Raw genomic sequence first — 21,768 nt, 5'->3', positions numbered from 1 at the left:
TGCTCTTATAAACAAAAGAACACTGACATCCCCTAAACTCCACTGTTACTTAACCACAGTGGTGGGTTTCAAAAAATTTTGGAAACTCTTCTGTAGGTGCGGCCTGCTTTCCGTGTCCACTGGTGGAACCTCTTCTAACCAGTTCGGTAGATTTAACGAACCGGTTCTACCGAACCGGTGCGAACCGGTAGGAACCCACCTCTGCTTAACCTGGTAATGAAACATTCTGAAATCAACCCACAAGCTAGGAGAACGAACCTGCACCCTCGTCCTACACCGGCGCTACAGATATTCACCACTATTGCAAGGGTATCAGTGTCAATGCATTTACCAGGTGCCTAGGAGGGTTGCTAAACCAGCTTTTTATTGGTTCTATCAATCTTGGTATCTGAAAACAAGCAAACTCTAGATTCTTTGGAAAAGCTCCACCCTATCTCAACTCTCACTTTTTAATCCTCACCATTTTCAACCTGTCAGATTATTCTGTGTTGATTTTTTTTTAAAGTTTTTTTTTTCATTTTTAGACAAACAAAAACAAACAAAACATCAAACCTTCGATTACATATAGCATGGCATTTGGTTACAGGCTTTTGTGCATAGATACTATATACAGGAGGCTTTGTTATTAAATTGGGAAAAGATCAAAAGGCAACACTACTTAAAAATTCCAGTCTGGTTATCAACTATTGAAGCCTTTTCATACTCAATAATATACAAAAAGGAAGAAACAGTTAGATATGATGAAATATTGAATGCAGAGGGTGAACTTAAATCTATGCAAGATTTGGAACAGGAGGGGATAAAGATGAATTGGTTTTCTTATGTGCAAATACAATCTAGATATGATTCTGTGTTGATTTTGATTAACTCACCAATTTACAAACGAATTTATGGCTATTGATGGTTGGCAATCAGTGTTTTTTATCTCAAGAAACACATCCCCTCCCACTGATGACTGACTTTCTTTTGGAATGGAGAATACTAGAAACATGCAATATCTTAGCAATATTTTCTTTTTTCTTTTTCTCTTGATAAAGAGGGAGATGCCTGTGAATCTAATGTAGCCTTAGTTTTTCTGTGAAACTCACTGACACTATCCTTGTAAGTAGAGATCAGCAGAAAATTCAGTCTACTTTCAGCTCACAGAGGACTCTCTTCCCACATACAATACAAAGATTACATTTCAGTGATAGCCGACATCAATGGCAGTCAGTTTCTGGAATGATGGATGTGGAGAGACCAGGAAATTCCAAGGCTATAGGCTAGGCAAAGATGTTCAACATTTTGGACTTCAATTCTCAAAATTCCCCAGCCGCCATGTGGAGAATTCTGGGAGTTGAAATCCACAAGTCTTAAAGTTACCAAGATTGGACACCCGTGGGATAGGCTGAAAAGTATTTTTTTTTTAAAAAAAAAAATCTTGGAAGAAGACAGTAACAAATCACATCACTACTGCTGTCAAGAAATTGTACTATCCATAAAGTCACCAGATTTTATTGTGCCTTTTTAGAAAGCTTAAGGTCCTACTCTCAAACAGCAAAGTTGTCATTTGTCAAACACAATCTATACATGCCATTGGCTTCAGATTTCATCCATGGAAACAGATTGCCCATTTAGTTAATGCATCAGCATGAAGAGTCAGCTCCCAGATCGTCCATTTTCAATGATTAAACTGGTCAAATGCACAACATATATAATCAAAAACTCAGCATGTAATTAATTCAGCCAAGGCCTGTTCTTGTATTCTTGCATAAGGGCTAACAGCTAAATTGTCACAGCATCCCTTGTTACTCTTCATGAGTCAAAGATAATGTAGGCGTAACTCTAAAATGGAGTCATGTGGTCATTCCCCATTACCTCCTAAACCTAATGCTTAGAAATGCTTGAAATAAATTTTAACTAGCTTAGCAAAATTGTGCAGTAACTATCAAACATACACAATATACTCATGACATGACAAGGGGCAGCCCTTGAAGAGCATTCGGAGACTTCAACTCGTCCAGAATGCAGCCACGCGAGCGATTGTGGGTGCACCTCGGTACACCCACGTTACACCTATCCTCCGCGAGCTGCACTGGCTACCGATTGGTCTCCGGATACGCTTCAAGGTGCTAGTCGTCACTTATAAAGCCCTTCATGGTATTGGACCTGGGTACTTGAGAGACCGCCTGCTGCCAATTACCTCCCAAAGACCCATTAGATCTCACAGGGTTGGCCTCCTCCGGGTTCCGTCTACAAGCCAATGCCATCTGGCTACGACCCGGGGGAGGGCCTTCTCCGTGGCAGCTCCGGCCCTTTGGAACGAACTCCCCGCAGAGATTCGGACCCTCACCTTTCTCCTGGCCTTCCGAAAAGCCGTTAAAACCTGGCTGTGTCGGCAGGCCTGGGGTTGATGAGCTCCCTTCCCCTCTCGACCTGTGTGGCTGTTGGCTATTTTAAATGCTTGTCTTGTACTTTTGTGTTCCCTTTCCCCCTTGAGTTGTTGAGTCCCGCTGGGAATAGGGCGGCATATAAATAAAACAAATCTCAATCTCACATTGCCTTCAATGCCCACCCGGTCCATGTGTGCTTCTGGATACAATTTAAAGCACTAATTGTCACTTATAAAACTCCCCATTTTCAGGATTGTCTCCGTCTCATCGTTTTCCATTTAAGTCAAGCCAGAGAGTCATGTTGTGATCCTGCCTATTAAAAAATGTCATGCGTCATGACCCCCCCAAAAGTGGCCTTTCTTTGTTGTAGTGGTTGGCCTTTGGATGCCTCATATTAGACTGGCCTCACCTATTACTTTTCAGAAAGTTTCAAAGGTTTGGATGGGTTCCTTGGTATAGGGATTGGAAAGTTAGTTTGAACCTATGTGATGTTATTTCTCTGTGGGTTGGGTTTTGTGTTGGCTGTCATAATTGTTTTTCTGATGTTCATTTTATGTGGTGTTTTTGTACGGTATTAGCTGTCCAGAGTTGCTATAGCAAGATGAGCAGCCATAGAAATCAAATTACTAGATTTAACCAGTGATATTTAAATCTCCCATGTTTCTCCTTTTCTGAGTAACTACAGCATACTCTACCCAGCCTAACCAATCTTTGGCAGGCTCTCTTTTTGAGGAGACACCACTCCAGGTGATGTTCTACCTCTCTACCATTGCCCCGTGGCACGACAAAACCGCGCTCGACTAAGCCGCGCTCGACGAAACCGCGTAGCTGACGTCATCAACAGGGCGACAACAGCGCAGAGACAGAAGCACGCTGTAAATGCTAAACCTAAAATTAACCCCTAAACCTAAACCTAACCCCCCTAAACCTAATCCTAAACCTAACCCTAAACCTAACCCTTAACCTAACCCTAAACCTAACCCTAAACCTAATCCTAACCCTTAACCTAACCCTAAACCTAACCCTAACCCTTAACCTAACCCTAAACCTAACCCTAACCCTAACCCTTAACCTAACCCTAACCCTAACCCTAACCCTAAACCTAACCCTAAACCTAACCCTAAACCTAACCCTAAACCTAACCCTAAACCTAACCCTTACCTTAAGTTGAATCGGCTTGCTTTCAAAGCGCTATTTAAAACGCCCTTCTTTCTCCGCGCTCGCTGTTGTCGCCCTGTTGATGACGTCAGCGACGCGGTTTAATCGGGCGCGGCTTAGTCGAGCGCAGTTTTGTTGTGCCACTATACATGCAGAATACATAAAACCCATTGCTTTGAATAGGTATTAATATTAGAGGAAATCTTAATAGCTTGTGCTCCTTGAGGACCAAACCTTCACTCTGCCGTTCATAAAGTCTCCGTAATCTATTACTAAATATGAACCCAATATAACTGGTTCCCATCTGATAAGGTTCTGCCCTGTTTACTCAGAAATATCCCACTGATTTCAGAAATATCCCACTGATTTCAATAATATTCTCCTCACTACCACGGCCATATTTTATTTGAAATCTCAGCATCCCGAGTAAAAAGCAATATATCTGAGCACAAGAGGGCTATCATCTTCAGTTCCCTGAGACACTTTGCTGAGTTGGAATCGCGTGAGCAGCCATCCAGAAACACCAATTAGTACAGCCTGTACAGTGTGATCAAGGAAAACTTTGCAGGCATTTCTCTTCAGATTTAGAAATGCCACAGATCATAGAGGTTCTAATCTCCTTCTCGTAACCTCTCTCCTATAGCAATAGCAGTTAGACTTATATACCGCTTCATAGGGCTTTCAGCCCTCTCTAAGCAGTTTACAGAGTCAGCATATCGCCCCCACAGTCTGGGTCCTCATTTCACCCACCTTGGAAGGATGGAAGGCTGAGTCAACCTTGAGCCGGTGAGATTAGAACTGCTGAACTACAGATAACAGTCAGCTGAAGTGGCCTGCAGTACTGCACCCTAACCACTGTGCCACCTCGGCTCTCCTATAACCTGCTGATCCTACCTTGACCAGAGCAATATCTGATAAAGAGCTTTAGCAAGACTGTTGCAAAAGTTGAGACAAAAACTCTTTTCAGGATTTCTCTTTGGAAAAAAAAAATGCAGCTCCAGTGAGGGATGAATAAATGGCACTTTCATTGATCTAATCTCTCTCCCTTTCTATCCCTTCCCATAAATTACACACACACACGAACACCTTTTTTGTATCTAACTCAGGGGCGTCAGACTCGCATCATCACAGCGGCATCACATGACCTATCAGGACTTTCCCCCCCTCTTTTGCTAAACCGGGTGTGGCCAGCATGTGACGCACAATCTAGCTATTTAAATTAGCATTATATAATGTGGTTTATCTCTAAACACACATCTTAAAATTTCAAATGAGCATTTGAAATGTGCATTGACATTTTTGAATTGCCAAAATAATGCCGTTCAGGAATCTGGAACATGGCAGATAGTTACATTCCATTTCATGTATTAGTCTGATCAAGTCAAATCATATTGGAATTTGTAAAGCTCTTTTTCGATTATGCCTTTGCTGTACTTGAATGTATAAGGGGAGAGACACAGCAAGTGTTCAGTACAGTTGGTTAGTGAGTATTAAAATCTGTTTCTATCTTTCTATGTTTTAGCCAAGCATTTGGATGACTGACATGTAAGAAATTAATAAACATCCGTTGTATAAGGACATTCTCCAGGAGAAATTATTACATAAAAACCAGCTAATGACCTTGGTTGTTTCCTTTAAGATTAAAAGGCAGCATTGAGAGGGGGAAATAGCTGATTCTAGCAAGATTGCCAGTAAATTACTAACATCTCAGGCACAAAGAATGGCTATCATAGAATCTGCATATATGAGATAGGCAATTATGTCTATTATGTAAATAGTGATTAGCAATTATAGTGATAAGCGAAAAGCATGGTTCTTATAAGGTACATTTCGTATGATGTTATCTATAAAACACTACCAATTCCTGTCTGACATTAAGCTGCGCTGCACCCTCCCCCAAATTTGTCACCTTTTCTATCTTGAATGAATTTTCCACCACTTTTCCAGGCATCCAAGAAAATGATCCCACTGGAGATTTTGCCTTCACTCTTGAAGAATCAGAAATGAATTCTTCCAATCATCAGATATCAAGCCCTCATCCTTACGTTAAGGAAATTACGCAGCCACTCACCAGCAAGCTACATTCATATTTAAACATTCCTTTGGTTAAAGCAACTATAGCTACAGCATCAAGCTTTTTCTCTATATACACATTGAACAGTAGCATCTCCCAAATGCCCATTCCCTTTTTCTGTACATTCCTATTAGCATCATTAAACAGAATATTTTTCCCCCTTGGATCATGTTTGAAACCAGTTTTCTCAAAACTCATCCTCCCCCCCCCCCAATTATCAGTACTGTATTCATTGGAATGTAAGATGTAACTGGTCTATTGATTTTTAGTTTGTGGTTTGCCATGAATGCCACTGGTTGCAGCCTTCTATATCCTGTTGGTCAGGGGTGGGTTTCTTGCCCCGTTCCAACCGGTTCGGTTGGAACAGGGCCGGCGGCGTCCTCGTGCACGCGCTCAGTGCACGCATGCGTACTAGCGTCTGTGCGATGCTCCAGCTGCTCCTGGAGGATCGCGCAGGCGCTGTATGCATCCTGCACATGCATGGAAGCGCAGAACTCATCAAAACCGGGTAAGAAACGCAGGCGGGTGGGTGGACCCTTCGGCGTTCCCGGAAGTTACTTACTTCCGGGTTCGCCGACCAACCGGTTCACGGGGACCGCCGCGAACCGCCTGAAACCCACCCCTGCTGTTGGTTAGCAAAGACAGGTAGTCCTCAGATTATGACTTGTTCAACAACTCTTCAGTTATGATGGTACTGAACGAAGGGGACTCACAAGCGGTCCTCAGTTGCAGCCTCTGCAATGTCCCCGTAGACATGTGAGCACAATTTGGGTGATTGGCAAAGGACTTGCAATTACAATGGTTACATTGTGCCAAGGTTGTGTGATTACCATTTGCAGTTTACTTTGCTGGCTTCCCACAAGCGAAGTCAATGGGGGAAACCAGCAGGGAAGATTGCAAGTCACTCATCTAAGTCGCTCCATCTGTAAAAAGTCATGGGGTTTCCCTTTCTTTAGATATTGGTGGGAAAACACTTTAGGCTTGTTGGATGCAGTAGATACTGATTGCCATTACCCAGTAGGGCTTTCATCAATCAAAATTTTTATATAATGCTTTTTAGTAAAATAAAAGCAGAGTTCAGTTCTAGGATTGTTGACAAGTAACCCAGGGAAGGCTGAATTGCAGCACCTATTTTATCTTGTTTGAATCTTCAAAAAGAAAAAAAAGCTATGATAAGGTAGCTGTAACATTGACAGGCAAGATAGGAGAGAGAGATAAGGGTCAAACTCACAAAGGAGAATTTCAAAAATGACTCAGACAATTTGAACATGTTCCAAGTTACAGGATGCAAGTCTTTTGATGCTTTAAACACATGTATCCCATACATTTCAAACTGTACTTTTGAAAAATAGTGTTCCCTTTTTAAAACTAGAGCTGCTTTAGAATATTATATACCACTTCTCTCAACTACATGGCCTTTGCCACTGTAATTTTTTTAATAATACTAAGATAGCAAAGTACAAACATCCCTGGTATGAGTTCCATTCAGGGCACTCTGACTAGCAGGAACTACTGAAAGAGGGACGGAAAAACAATTTTCATGCATTTCTTATCTTTAGCAAGGCTTAGCATTATCTGTGCTGTCCCTGAAAATGTTAGCTTTGGGGAGCAATTTTTTCAGAAGACATTAGGGACTGCAAAAGTAAAATGTTCCATTCCCACTAACAAAAGATTTCACTTGAATCAGAGTGTCATGTTTTCTTTGCAAGAAGCAAATATTAGATCAAACTATGTGGTTTTGAATTATTATTAAATTCTTTTTTTCCCCTTTTGTTCTTGTCAACACATTTCATATAGTTGGTATATAACTGTAGATTTTGATTACATGATTTTATATAACTGCTGTAATAAAATATACAAATTAGCTTCATAGTAACAGTACTTCCAAGAAAAAAATCAAGAGGACTAATCCTTCCATTACTAAAACTCAGAAAATATACCCTCCTAAGGATGATTGTATGTCAGCTTCTGTAAGCGTCTGAGGCAATATTTCAGTGTGTTATCCCATTAAATATTTAAATCCATTTTAATTAGATTATATCCTTTTTCTAGATGAATATACTGCACACAGATGCAACTTCAGTTTTTTTTCCTTACTGCATTATGATGTCAAATTGGAATTGGAGACAAAAACCAAACCTTAAGACACTATTATAATATGCCATTTCAAGTTTCAAACGCATCACATCCTTGATAATAAAACTGATCAGTTCAATAACTGATCCTTTGTTTAGGATATTTGAAATATTCCCTTTCCTTGCATAAGCTATACAAGTAGGGTTCATCATGCTACACTCTCCAATCTCAAATTCCCAGGACTCTGAAAGGCAATTCTCCTCTGCTTTCCCTCTGCCTTCCAAGGATGTAGCTGCATAATTGACTATGTGGTTCCTGCCATTTTGCCCATCCCATTCCAGTGGCAAGAACCACTGGTTATGTTTAGAAGTGCCAATGCCAAAATGTACTAGCATACTTTCTTTAGATTTTCAGTATGATTCTCAGGGGCTCTCTAAGAGAAGAGAGTATCCAGTTCAATCAGTTAATGGAATTGAACATATTTTAAATTGCTGGGCATATATTTTCTGGGCACTGAATCACCCAGTAGTGCTTTCTAGGGGCAGAGCTATTTGAAGAACTAGAAAACCTCAAAAAACTTTTATCTCAATCAGCCACCACCAATCCACTTTAGGGCGATTTTTTTTTTCCCAGATGCCCAGAGAAGAATCTTCATGGTAGAATTAATCTTCCAAGTTCCAACCCTGCAGTCAACAAATACAAAGATATTCCTTTCCACTGCAGCCAAATGTTAGTATAACTCATCTCGGGATATCTTCAATATTTTAAAGATCTCATTGCTAAATACTTCCATTACTTAATTTTAGGGATAATGAGTTTAAAAGACAGGATTCCTCACTAAGATATCTCAGCAATACAACTAACTATATTCTTTTTAGAGGGTCTCATGAAGCCAATATTTTAATAATCATAAAAAATATCAGGAAACTAGTAACCACACCCTTCACAGTCAAATCTATTAAGTCTTACTGCAGTTCTTAGCCAGCCATAGTTGGAATGTTGCCAAAGGCAGAATTACAGGTAGTCCTCCACTTACAACAGTTTGCTTAGTGACGATCGAAGTTACAATAGCAGTGATTTATGACCATTTTTCACTTAGGAACATTGAAGCATCCCCCGTGGTCATGTGATTAAAATCCAGACGTTTGGCAAACTGACTTGTATTTATGAGATTTGCAGTGTCCCACAATCATATACTGTATTTTTCAGAGTATAAGACGCTCTGAAGTATAAGGCTGACCTAGCTTTTGCGGAGGAAAACAAGAGGAAAAAATCTGCCTCTGCCTCCCAGCAATTTGCCTCCTTGCAACAAACAGCAAACAGTACAGACAATATACACTTTGTTGTGTTATTTGTACAGATGCTGTTAAAATTGATGTGGCTTTCCGGAAGTATATGTTATTCTCTGCTATTTAAAAGAAGATACAATAGCACTGGGCCTCTTCAGATCAAGCATTTATTTTACAAAGCTTCTTCATTTTGTTGTCTAGAACAATAATAAATCAGTCGTTAAAAAATAAGTCTAATAATTTGAACATTCTATAGGCATTTATTGTTATTGACTTACCTCCTTGCAGCAAACAGCCTGATTACCACAAGAAAAAAAATCTGCCTCTTGCTCTCAGCAATTTGCCTGGTGCAGCAAACAGCAAGTTTCACTTTCAATTTCAGCATGGGCCTCCCAATCATCAGCTGTTTCAGACTTCAGGGATAGTCATGGCCTATTGCCGCCTCCACAAGCTCCATTTTCCCCATTTGCTGCAAGGAGGTAAATTGCTGGGAAGCAAAGGCCAAAGGATGGGGGCCGATGTGTGGGTGGCTACATTCAGTGTGTATGACGCACCCAAATTTTCACCCTCTTTTTGGGGGGGGGGGGAGTGCATCTTATAGTCTGAAAAATACAGTAATCCCCTTTTGCAATTGCCATCAAAACCCATTCACCTACAAGTGTTCTAAATGTCTGAACTCACAATAAAATATTCTATTGTAATTTGCAGGCGTCACTGAACCAATCTTCAAACTGATCTGATTGCAAACAAAAAAAAAGAGAAATAATGCAACAAGCAAGATCTTGGCCTATAAGTGTGAAGGCTGCAGTGGATCACCGATGGATCTGTCTTAGAAGTCATTTCCACTTTTATTTGTCATTCCTAGCCTACTTTCTATCTTTAATCCTAGGCATACATATATATATATATATATATATGTGTGTGTGTGTGTGTGTGTGTGTTTTTATTTTTTATTTGTGCTGATAAATAAATAAAGGGAGACTATATATATATAGATTTTACAACCCCCGGTATGCGCAAATATGGGAGGAAGATCACTACTTCCATTCTCTGTCCTTCGGCTCGTCACAAGAGACAGCACAGGCTCAATTCCCAGTAAGGGTATGGCTAGCTGATAAGAGCTAAATAGCTTCAAATAGATCTATACTAGTCTCCCTTTATTTATTTATCAGCACAAATATCTCTCTCTCTCTCACACACACACACATACCACATATATATATATATATATATATATATATATATATATATATATATATATATATATATATATATATATATATATATATATATATGCCTAAGATTAATATACATATAATAATGTACCACATGTGCACATATGTAAATGAGCTTTCTTATACATTTTGGATATGATTCAGAAAATGTTTTCCACTAAATAGTTAAACATCCAATTTATTCCAATGAAAAATACTCAAGATAAGATATACAAGTTGTCTCTACTGTTTATTCATAACAACTCATTTCCATGCAAATCAGAACTGAGTGCCAGAAATGATTAACATGCTTGTATGAATAAGCTTATAGATATATTTTTATAAGATACAAAATGTAAATCCTTTGTTAACAATTTATGTAATCAATTCTCATGGTTGCCAGACTATCGGAGAGATATAAACAAAAAAGCAGAAGACCATATAAAAGATGTAAAACAATTTAATATATTAAGACTATAATATATTTAGAAATTCAATTTTTCATTAACTATGAAAAACAGAAGAAATTAAAGGTTGCTTTGATAGCACCTCCAAGTATATTTCCATGTATAATGTTAGAAACATTCCAGTTTTTTATGACAACACAAAATGAACAAGTATTGTTCTTGTAGATCAAAATATAGCAAAAAGACTTCGCCCTAGAAACTAATTCAAAAGAATAATTTGGAATTCAGAAGAAATAATGACACATTTATACTGCTACCCCATTTCGTATAAGCTACAATACACAACCGCAATCCTAAACCCACCATGCTTTGTGTAGTATTTACAAGATGCAAAGGAGATAGGTTTCAGTTCAGAAACAGGCTTCATATCACTTTAGAGAGATATTTTGAAGTTCTGGATTCTTTTTGAATCTCCTTAATGACTGCATATGTAGCACAAAAGAATTCCAACCAGGCCAAGAGATACAATATTTAATCAGTATTTCAGATGAACATATCTTCACTTCTCAAGCTGTCAATTATTATCATATAAATATATCAGTCTGGAAGAGAGTGCAGGACAAGGGAAAATGAAATTATGGAGAAGGATCTTCACTCCGAATAGCTTTGTACTTAGCCATGTCCTCTGGGAACACTTTAGTCAGTTCCTGAATCAATAGGCTTTTGAATTTCTAAGAGAAAAAGAATAAAAAGTCATGCAAAGGAACTGGAATTTCACCTTTCAACCTGACAACAACCCAAAGCATACTGCCAATCAACAAGAGAACGTCTTCACCAGAAGATCAAAGTTTTGGAATGGACTGAGAGAGCCCACATCTGAATCCAATTAAAAATCTGTGGGGTGACCTGAAGAGTGTTTTGCATAAGAGATACCCCCACAGTCTGACAGTTTTGGAACACCTTTACAAGGAAGAGAGAGCAAAGATTCCCAATGCAAGATGTGCCATGCTGATAGGCTCATAACCCAAAGGACTTAATGCCAAATCAGAATAAACACAGAGCACCATCTCACTTTCTTGTGCATTCAGCTCTAATGTACTGACTATACAAAACACTCAGAGAGATGACTCAGCTAAATCAGTCCCATTACCGCAAATAAGAATGAAGCCATGTACAGAATATTTGCTCACTGTGATATATTTTGCTTACATAAAATCATAAAATCAAAAGGTGCTTCAACGAAGTATTAATTTAAGCGTGTGTACACCAGTGGTGGGATTCAAATAATTTAACAACCGGTCCTCTGCCCTAATGATCAGCTGGGTAGGTGTGGCTTGGTGGTCTTGTGACTGGGTGGGCGTGGCCAACTCAATGTCACTCATGTCAATGGGTGTTTCGCCTTAGCTGTTGCAATATAATAAGGGTTAACCGGAGAGGCAGTTTCTGTAAGCAGGTCAATAAAGATTAGGCTAGAAACAACACTAGAATGTTTCCTTCCTGCCTTCCTTACAGGATTAATCCTGTAAAGTGAGGAAAAAACAAAATGAGATTTCTTCCAACAACCGGTTCTCTGAACTACTTACAAAGTTACCAACCGGTTCTCCCAAATAGGTGCGAACTGGCTGAATCCCACCACTGGTGTACACTTATGCAGCCACATTATTCTAGGGTTTTGTTTTTTTTTAAATCTTTCAGCTTGTTTTTCGAAAGAATTTTACAGCTTGCATGTTAATATAAAAAGTGAAAAAAATTGAAGTGATATATCTTGGGGTGGTTTTTTTTTACATTTAAAAACCTGGCAGTTAATAGGAGCGAGTAGACTTGATATCCACAGTATATAAATCTTTTATGTTTTAATATTTTAAAAAACCTAAGTGTGCCACCAGAGAAAACTATAAGAACTCAAAAAACTGTAGAAAGCCCCATGGTCCCAAGCAATTTTTAAAATATATGAACATATTTTTAAAAATGGAATCAATACTTAAGCATGTTTGCTTGCAGCTTCTGCCTGCAACAACCTGTCAGATTCCACAAAAAAACAAAAGCAACACATTTCATTTCAAGAGAGCCCTGAAGTCAGATTGATTCTGATCTTGCTGGCCTCCTGGAAAGACCTGAAGACAGCGTTATGCCATTTCGCCTGGGGATCCTGTAACTTGGGGATGGAACTTGCAAAATGGTTCTACTGCTGGAGAAATTGCATGCAGTCACCTGCAGATTTTTTAAATGGTTAGCCATTAGGCCATACTAGAAATACAAAATAAATGGTTAAAATGGAATAAATTTAGGTGTGCCAGAGAAATATGATTTGCATTTTCTTTTACTCGTTTTACTCTTTTTAAATATATGCTTATTATTGTCCTGTATTTTACATTTTGCATTCTGATATGGCCTAAAGGCTAATCAATAAAGGATTACTAAATTACTAAAAGCTTTTGCTTATTTTGCTGTCTTGTTTTTGTTTTTAACTTTGTACATTACTGAGATATGCAATAGGAGACTATAAATTTACAAAGTAAATAACTAAATAAGTTAATAGCAAAAACTAATTCTGCACTTATTGGCTTGAAGCTTTTGAATGCACAGACAATGTGCACTTAAGGAATTCAGGGTTTTTGAGAGACCGCCTGCTGCCAATTACCTCCACTAGACCGATTAGATCCCACAGATTAGGCGTCCTCCGAATTCCATCCGCCGGCCAATGCCGACTGGCAACTACCCGGAGGAGAGCCTTCTCTGTGGCTGCTCCGACCCTCTGGAACGAACTCCCCGTGGAGATTCGAACCCTCACCCCCCCCCCCCCCAGGCCTTCCGCAAAGCCCTTAAAACCTGGCTATTCCGACAGGCCTGGGGCTAAAGAGCCTTTGCCCTCTCCCTCGAATGGTATGGTTGTTGTGTCCTTTTAAATTGTGTATTGTTTGTTCGTCTTTTTATTCTTTATTTGTACCCCTTCCTTTGACTTGGATTGTGAGCCGCCCTGGGAAAAGGGCGACATATAAATGAAATAAATTCAATTCAATTCAATTCAATTTTTATGTACAAGACAACTTACCTTCATAGTATCAATTTTACCTTTCACTTGTTCATTTTTGGCTAGAGCTCTTTCCAAGCATTCTTTAGTATATAATTGGGGATTACGACCTTGATCTATGTATCTGAGAAAATAAATGATACAAGATTTTAATGTGGTTCACATATATTAACCATGTACATATGCCAGTGGTGGGTTTCAGGAGGTATGCCCGGTATGGGTGTACCAGTGCCTGCTGCTCCCAGTTCCAGTACGGTGCATTCCTTAACTGTATTTGATCCAACCGGGCCATTTGTGCATGCAGCATACGGCGCCTGTGCAATGCTCCTTTGAGCAGCTGGAGTGTCGTGGGTGGTGGGTGCTCACACGTGCACAGCACACATGCATATGGTGGACGCCCAGCCCTGTCGCAGCGTACCAGATTCCGGAACCCGCCACTGACATATGCTATGTATTCTACCAATATAATTTTCTGAAATTCACACTAGATTATCATTTAACATATTTAACTTCACAATCACAATAGCAGAGAATTTAAGAAACATTTACAGATATTCAATATATGAGCCCCAAATTTGGATCATAAGTCATTGTGGTTGTTAAGCAAGGCACCCTTATGACTGCCATACTCAACAACTGCAATACCAGTTTTCCCCCATGAAGTGGAGGAGGCCCAGTTATCAACTGGCATGCAAAAATCTGCCATGAGCTACGAGGCATTGGCTAGTTAGTCCACTGAAGTGTGGACCTCCTCTCCCCCCCTCCCCGAAGGCTTGGACCTTCTCCCCACTCAACCACATGATTCCATGGGCAAAAGGAAATTTTAGCACTGGGCTAGCAGAAAAACTTCATGATCCCAGCTTCCTTTCCTCATCCCAGTGTTGCAGTTCTCCTCCCTTCTGTGTAGAGAATATCTACACATGGCCAGATTTATTTTGCCCTGTGGGTGGCAAAATCAATCTGACAGGTGGCCCTTCTGCCCTCAAAGAGGCTGGCTGAAAGAGTCCACGGCGAAAGCTTAGTGGGTTTTAGTACAGGGAACTTGCAGAATGGAGTGTTTGGGGTCAGTCTGGCTCCAAACATCCTATGGTGCCAGAACCCCAAGCTAAAATCCCATTTGGCTTTCACTATGGAGTTTTTAAGCCGGCATCTTTAAGAGTGAAGAGCTTCTTGGCAGAAGAACTTTGCCATAAAACCAATTTGATTTCAGTTCTCAAAGCGGCTGGCTGAAAAGGGTCCATTTCAAAATAGGTAGATCTTTTTCAGACAGCCCCTAGGAACGAGACTGAGATCTATCCTTGCGACCTTCCCTGCTGGCTTCCCCACTGATTTTCTGGAGAAGTCAGCAGGGAAGATCACAAATGGTGACCGTAGGATCATGAGGTGCTTGGCAACCTGTTGTAAGTGGATACAGGTTGCCAAGACCTCAGACTGCAATCATGTACCTGCAGGGGCACTACATGGCATGACTTTGGGGGATCAATCATAAATCTCTTTGTTCAGCACCATTGTATTTTTGAATAAGTTGCTGGACAAATGATTGTTCAGCGAAGACTACCTTTAATGACACTGAGTTCCCAGCAATCTATTCGGTCTATACAGAAAAGATCTAGGAAAAGATATGAAGACCATTCAGTAGTATTGCACATGAGAACTGAGCAATTTATTATTCCCGTGGCCCATTTTGTAAGGAAAACTGACGATACCAGTGAAATTCAGTGCCAAGCCACAGGCAATTTCCCATTGATTCTTGGAAAATAAGCCAAAAATAAATATCACTGTATTAAACATGAGATAAACTTAATACATCTAGAACTTTTTAAACTACCTCAGCATACTCCCGGAAACATGAAAAAGTCCTCCCAATCTGAATCTGTAGGGAGATTTCATTACCTTCACATTGCAGATACAACTACATGTATTTCCCAAGAGCAAAAGGATATAAGATGCTTCTCAAAAATCCAACAATATTTAGCATTGTGCACTCCAAAGGATATTTAAAAATGAATTTCTAGCGTTTAAACATATACTCTATGTCCTGCAGTCCAATTTATTAGATTTACTGTGAAAAGATATGTGACTGCTCTTGTGTAAACAGTATCAATATCTCTAGGGCCACATACTGACAGCTGGGGTAAGAAATTAAACACTTACTCAAAGACTTCCAAAGGCACAGTGATATCATGAAGCTGCTGTCGACACTTGTCAATATCTTGCAAGCCTGTAACCATAAAATTCCTAGACAGAAAGCATTTTTTTATTAATTTACAGCACAGTGAAGTCGAATGATCAATTTATACATCCTCTGTGCCAGCAGAGGGTTTATAAAAGACATTGTGAGGCTTGTCAATAAGTAATCTAGCTGTACAATATGAAATGTTTGCAATAAAAATAAAGGAAACAGAAGCTCTCAGAACAAAAGGGAAAGAAAGCAAATTGGCAAATCTCATTTAAAATTCTTTTTTTTTTTAAATTTCAAGTTTTATTTCTTTTAAGGCAAACATTTCATCATTCCTCAATCAGTAAGACATCGAAGTACAATTTCTTGTATATCAAAATAATTCTAGTTTACCACCAAATTCTTGTCTAGCCTAATATATACCCCTCCCTCCCTCCACCCTCTCCCCCAACCCCCCTCTACCTTCCCCCCCTCCCCCGACTTCCCAGAACCCGTACACGGTATGGATTTCTAACAAACACAGTCTAAAATCTATTGAGAAAAAAAAGAAATAAAAAAAATTAATAACATTCTACATTGACCTTAGCTTCTTCTTGCTGAACCAACTTTAAACAATTTAAATCATTTCTGATCTTAAGCATAGGCTAACTGGAATTTCTTGGTCCCATATTTATTTTGTATATAGTCAATCCATTTTTTCCAGTCTCGTTTATATCTCTCTTTTGAGTGATCTTTAAGATATGCCGATATTTTAGCCATCTCGGCTAAGTTTGTAACTTTCAGTGTCCATTCTTAAGTTGTAGGCACTGAACTTCTTCCAGTATTGCGCCACCAACAGTCTTGCTGCCGTTATTAGATGCAGAATCAAGTTAGTCTCTACCACTGTAAAGTCAGTACCTATACCTAGTAAGAATAGCTGAGGAGTTTAAAATTCTTGAAGCTCGACACAAGGAGTTGCCAACAAAATAAGAATGACAATTTCAACCTCCAATTCTTCCATGTGTTAATAGCTTACGTGGCTTTTGAAGATAATGAAAGAAATTTATAAAAAAAGACCTTACACTACATATCTGTTATAGAGATAATAGCTATACAGGTAGTCTTCAACTTACAACTGTTTATTTAGTGACCATTCAAAGTTACAATGGCACTGAAAAAGTGGCTTATGACAGTTTTTCACACAACTGTTGCAGTATCACCATGGTCACAAGATCAAAATTCAAATACTTAGCAACTGGTTCATGTTTATGCCAGTCGCAGTGTCCATGTTACTAACTTACCAACTGCAGTAGTTCACGTAACGAATGTGGAAAGAAAGGTCATAAAATGGGGCAAACTCACTTAACAAATGTCTTGTTTAGCAACACAAATTTTGGGCTCAATGGTGGTCATAAATCAAGAACTATCTGTGTATCATATAGCTGTCACAAAAGACATCCATAACACTTACAAACAATACTTCATTTGTGAGATACCTTGACTTTCCTCTAAGTGCTCAAGACAGTACCCATAACTAATCTTCCCTTTTTCCTCATAATAAAAGTCTGTTATGTAGATGGGCTCACAGGGAATGAATATCTGGCCAAATCACCCAATGGCTGAGAATGGATTAGAACCTGGAGCTCCATCCAACAATTTAACCACAACGGCACATTGTGGAAGAAACTTGGATGAAAACAATTCCCAATGTATGTTATATTCCAGTTAACTTAGTACAGTGATGGCGAACCTATGACACGCGTGTCAGTGCTGACACGCGTAGCCATTTGGGGTGACACGCACAGGATTTCATGCGATTCATCCTCGGCTCCTGCACGGCCGCCGAGGATGAAAGAATCTGTGCTGGAGGAACGGGGGGGGCGGGACGTGTGATCTCCCCCGCCCACACTCACTTACTGTATCGCCGCCGCCCCTTTCTGAGCGCAGGGGCCACTGGTAAGGCGTGCGTGCCGTGCGCACACACGTCATCAGCGCGGCAAGGGAGGACCCGCAGGAGAGGAGCGCGGGAACAGTGCGCGCCTCTCTCCAGTCAGGCCGGCACAGAGAGTCTACTCCTGGGACTGTCGGTTACGACCGCACCACAGCAGGGAACAGCGGAGTGCCAACGGGAACTGTGAGCGCCATTAGCAGCAACTATTGGGGTGCCATGGACTTGTAATTGCCCACAATAACTGAGATAAGTGAGGGGGAGGTTGTCTTAGCTTGTTAGGCTAGTTAACCCCTAATTGGAGGAAGCTAACTATCTTGACCCCTTGTTGATCTCCGGGTGCACTTCAAGGTCCTACTCACCACCTATAAAGCGCTCCATGGTAGTGGATCTGGCTATTTGAGAGACCGCCTTCTGCCAATCACCTCCCTGCGTCCCATCAGATCGCATAGAGTTGGCCTCCTCCGTATTCCATCCGCCAGTCAGTGCCGACTGGCGACTACTCGGAGGAGAGCCTTCTCTGTTGCGGCTCCGACACTATGGAACAATCTCCCCGTGGAGATTCGTACCCTCACCACCGTCCAGGCCTTCCGCACAGCCCTCAAGAACTGGCTAGCCCGTCAGGCCTGGGGATAATCTTATTTTTGCCCCTCCCGAATGTTGAGTGAATGTTGAGTTTTACTGTCGAATTTACTTTGTGCACATTTCTTTTTGGTATTGTCCTACACCCCCCTTCCTTTTTGATTGTAAGCCGCCCTGAGTCCCCTCAGGGAAAAGGGCGGCCTATAAATAAATAAATCTACAAATCTAAATCTACAAATCTACATTGGCTATCTATAATTCTATCTGCTGTCACTGGCCCACTGATGGAGCACCCAAAAAATAAAAAACAAAGGTTAAGTAAAGGGAGTGGTAGTGGCAGTGGCCGACCCTTTCAAGAGACATGGAGCGAGATGTATGGCATTATAGAAAAAAATGGCAGATCATTTTGCGTTCTATGTACTGAAACGGTAGTAAGCAGAACGTGGAATATAAATAGACATTTTGAAACTAATCATTCCCAGCTCTTGGAAAAAAGTGAGGATGAAAGAAGTTACTAAGCAGGTATGTTAAATAATTTGTTTTTGGTTTATTAAATACAATTATATATTGCAATTATACATTTTTGTAGTTTAAACTATAAATTGCGCAAAATTATGTTTTTGTCGAAGTGACACACAACGCGAGTTATGCTCGATTTTTTGCCGATTTTTGACACACCACCCCAAAAAGGTTGCCCATCACTGACTTAGTAGGTTCCAATTAGCATTGGGCATTAGGAAGAAAGCAACAGCCTAATACGCAAGCTCTTAAATTGCAAACAACTGTCTTTAAAGTTGCCTTTGTATAAATTTGCTGTTGTTTTCTAAAATTATTTTTTTTTAAAGCAACAGTTTCAGACCATCTAATGAATGTAAGTTACACAAGTATTAACAATTCATTAAAAGGGGGGGGGGCTTTTACAAAACTTGATTTTTATGAACTTCATCTAAGTTGATGAGACTTCAAATAGGCCTAGGGCAGTGTTTCCCAACCTTGGCAACTTGAAGATGTCCGGACTTCAACTCCCAGAATTCCCCAGCCAGCGAATGCTGGCTGGGGAATTCTGGGAGTTGAAGTCCAGACATCTTCAAGTTGCCAAGGTTGGGAAACACTGGCCTAGGGGACATCAATCTTGAAAGGACAAGTACCATATTAGCCATACAGCCCAATGTTCAAATTCCACCTACAAATAAAACTCTTCAAGGGGATTTATAAATGGCTTCTTGAAGCCTCACCACCCCCCACCCCCAAACATACAAACTACAAGGAGTTCGGCTGCTAAAATATTTAAAACAATAACATTTGCTATTCAGTGACCAGTGAAACTTTGGGGTTGTATTATAAATAAAACGCCATATTCCCACTATTTCCTACAATTCCCAGTGCTACAACCCTTGGCTTTGGAGGAAAGGTTTGGGAATCCCGAGTGGGAGGGAAGGAGGGAGGGAGCTCACAATTTCTGGCTGAGTCCCGCTTGGCTGCTAGGCTGGAAGTCGCTGACAATGATGCCCAGCTGCCGGATGTTTTCCACGAACTTTTCCAAGTGCTCCTCCAGGGAGTCGAACTTCTCCGCCATCCCTCGGAACCAGAGAGCGAGCCTAAAGCCCCTCCGCGAAAAAACCTCTTTGGCTACACCGCTCTCCGCGTTGCTAAGAGCGCGGCCATTAATGCTTAAAAGACCGTTTCCTCTTCCGGTTCAAGGAAGGCCTCTCTCTCTCTCTCTCTCTCTCTCTCTCTCTCTCTCTCTCTCTCCCCCCCCCCCCTTTGAATGGAACATAATAGGATTCGAGAGCAGACGTTGTAGACTCCGCCCATAACAAGGAAGACTACCTACGGATGCCCTCGTGCGCACGCGCGGTTCCCGCTCCTGTTTGGTTCTGCGTTCTGAGCCCTGGAGCTTTCCCTGTGTTTTCGGTCGGTCGGCCTGATTTTTTTTTATTTATTTATTTTTTGTCTAAAGGGATAAAACGAGCCCTTTTTTCCTAATCTTTTTTAAGCGGCCGTGCGGCTCTCATATATTTAGTCATTAGTCTCATAGCATCCAATGACTCCCTTTTATACTGGTGTAAAATGAACCCGGAGTTCATTTTTATCGGCTGCACGCGATCTAATCCTAAAATTGGCGGTTGCCAGACGATTATACCCCAACCATTAGAGGTGTAGGAAGTTATCACCCAGCCCTCTCCCAGAAAAATGAAATATCCTAGGAAATATTGAAAAGGCAGAATATTTCTCTGGATGTGAAAAGAAAGAAACATGTTTTAAAAGATAGAATAGCTTCCTGCAGCTTCCTGCCCATCCCCACTTTGTCAATGGGCCATTAAGAAGGCCAAGCTAGTCCCTTTGCATAATAAAGACTTCTCCACTGCAGCTCCAGTGGGATGGGATTAAAGCATGATAATATTGGCCCCAACTGACCACATGGCATCTGAGAACTCAACCAAACCTGGATTTAAAACACAGCCCAGAGAGTAGCCCCTGCATGGCCCCATGGGAGTCTGACAACCAATCAGAATACATTTCTTACACAGGAACAGGAAACAGAGAGGTGGGACTGAACAGGTTATAAAAAGCCTAGCAAGCCCCACCCTCAGCCCTTCTCTTCTTCTCCACCAACATTGAAGCATGTGATCAGCTTTTCTGTTCAGGGCTCAAGCCATGTGGTCCTGTCCACCAATAAACCATCTTTCCAAGCAGCCTCCATGTCTCCAGTGTCTTTTTCCCCACTTGGAGCCGAACCCAGAAGGACATTTCTCTCATCATTTCACACCAGGATTGTTGCCTGTCACATTAGGATTCCCTTCGTGTATTTCGTGATGCAGAATCTGATATATGCACATAACTTTGTAAAAAAAAATGGCTACAAGACCACCCTATTCTCAGGGTAAATCCCACTGCCTCTTGGTAAGCTAGCACAAAAGTACATTACAGTCTTAGCCTATGATATAAGGCAGGGGGTCACCAACCTTTCAGACCTCAGGGACCACTAAATTCATAATTTTAAATCCTGCGGACCACTTTTTAAAAAGATAAATAGTATTTAGTGCAATACAAAAATGCAAATATTTTTTTTCTGTGGACCACCAAGTTTTCTCACGGATTACCAGTGGTCCACGGTTGGCGACCACTGATAGAAGGGACCATGGAGTTGACTTATACTATTTTTATAATTAACTTTTGTTTCTTATAGGACTTATTGTTTTAAATTACAAATGCAACTAATTCCATGCATTAAGTGTGTATTCTATAGTCCTACAGATAGAATTTACATGCAGTGCTGCCATGTCAGGTTTACATAAAATCTATAGAAATTGGCCACTAGTTGGTAAGAAAGAGTTTAAATTTTATACCTCTGCTGCCATTTACTGCTCAAAAGAAATTTCCCCATCTACACATTTTATTTACATTCAGTTTAATTACATCAAGATATGTTAAGCTGCTACAAATATGAAGCTCTGT

At 40.4% G+C, this 21,768-nt stretch overlaps 1 protein-coding gene across 1 annotated transcript; it reads right to left on the bottom strand.

The window, feature by feature from the left end:
• Window positions 1–10,414: 10,414 nt before the first annotated feature.
• MED10 (mediator complex subunit 10) lies at window positions 10,415–20,000 on the bottom strand. The gene is made up of 4 exons (XM_032220249.1): window positions 19,764–20,000; window positions 15,776–15,859; window positions 13,643–13,745; window positions 10,415–11,321 (listed from the first exon to the last, which is right to left on the bottom strand). The coding sequence occupies exons 1-4, from the start codon at window positions 19,883–19,885 to the stop codon at window positions 11,226–11,228; spliced, it is 405 nt and encodes a 134-aa protein (XP_032076140.1). The 5' UTR covers window positions 19,886–20,000; the 3' UTR covers window positions 10,415–11,225.
• Between the last annotated feature and the right edge of the window lie 1,768 nt (window positions 20,001–21,768).

Source organism: Thamnophis elegans, chromosome 6 (assembly GCF_009769535.1).
Source record: "Thamnophis elegans isolate rThaEle1 chromosome 6, rThaEle1.pri, whole genome shotgun sequence".
In the NCBI taxonomy this organism is placed as follows: Eukaryota; Metazoa; Chordata; class Lepidosauria; order Squamata; family Colubridae; genus Thamnophis; species Thamnophis elegans.
Note: the sequence above shows the minus strand (reverse complement) of the source record. Positions and strands in the feature narration are given on the sequence as shown.

Bases quoted from the DNA above. Each gene is read 5' to 3' on its own strand.
- MED10 (XM_032220249.1), bottom strand. From the start codon at position 19,885: ATGGCGGAGAAGTTCGACTCCCTGGAGGAGCACTTGGAAAAGTTCGTG. The intron at 13,746-15,775 runs GTAAGTGTTTAA...TTATTTTCTCAG, and splicing joins GTGCCTTTGGAAGTCTTTGA to ATACATAGATCAAGGTCGTA. The intron at 11,322-13,642 runs GTAAGTTGTCTT...TTTTTCTCTTAG, and splicing joins GTAAAATTGATACTATGAAG to AAATTCAAAAGCCTATTGAT.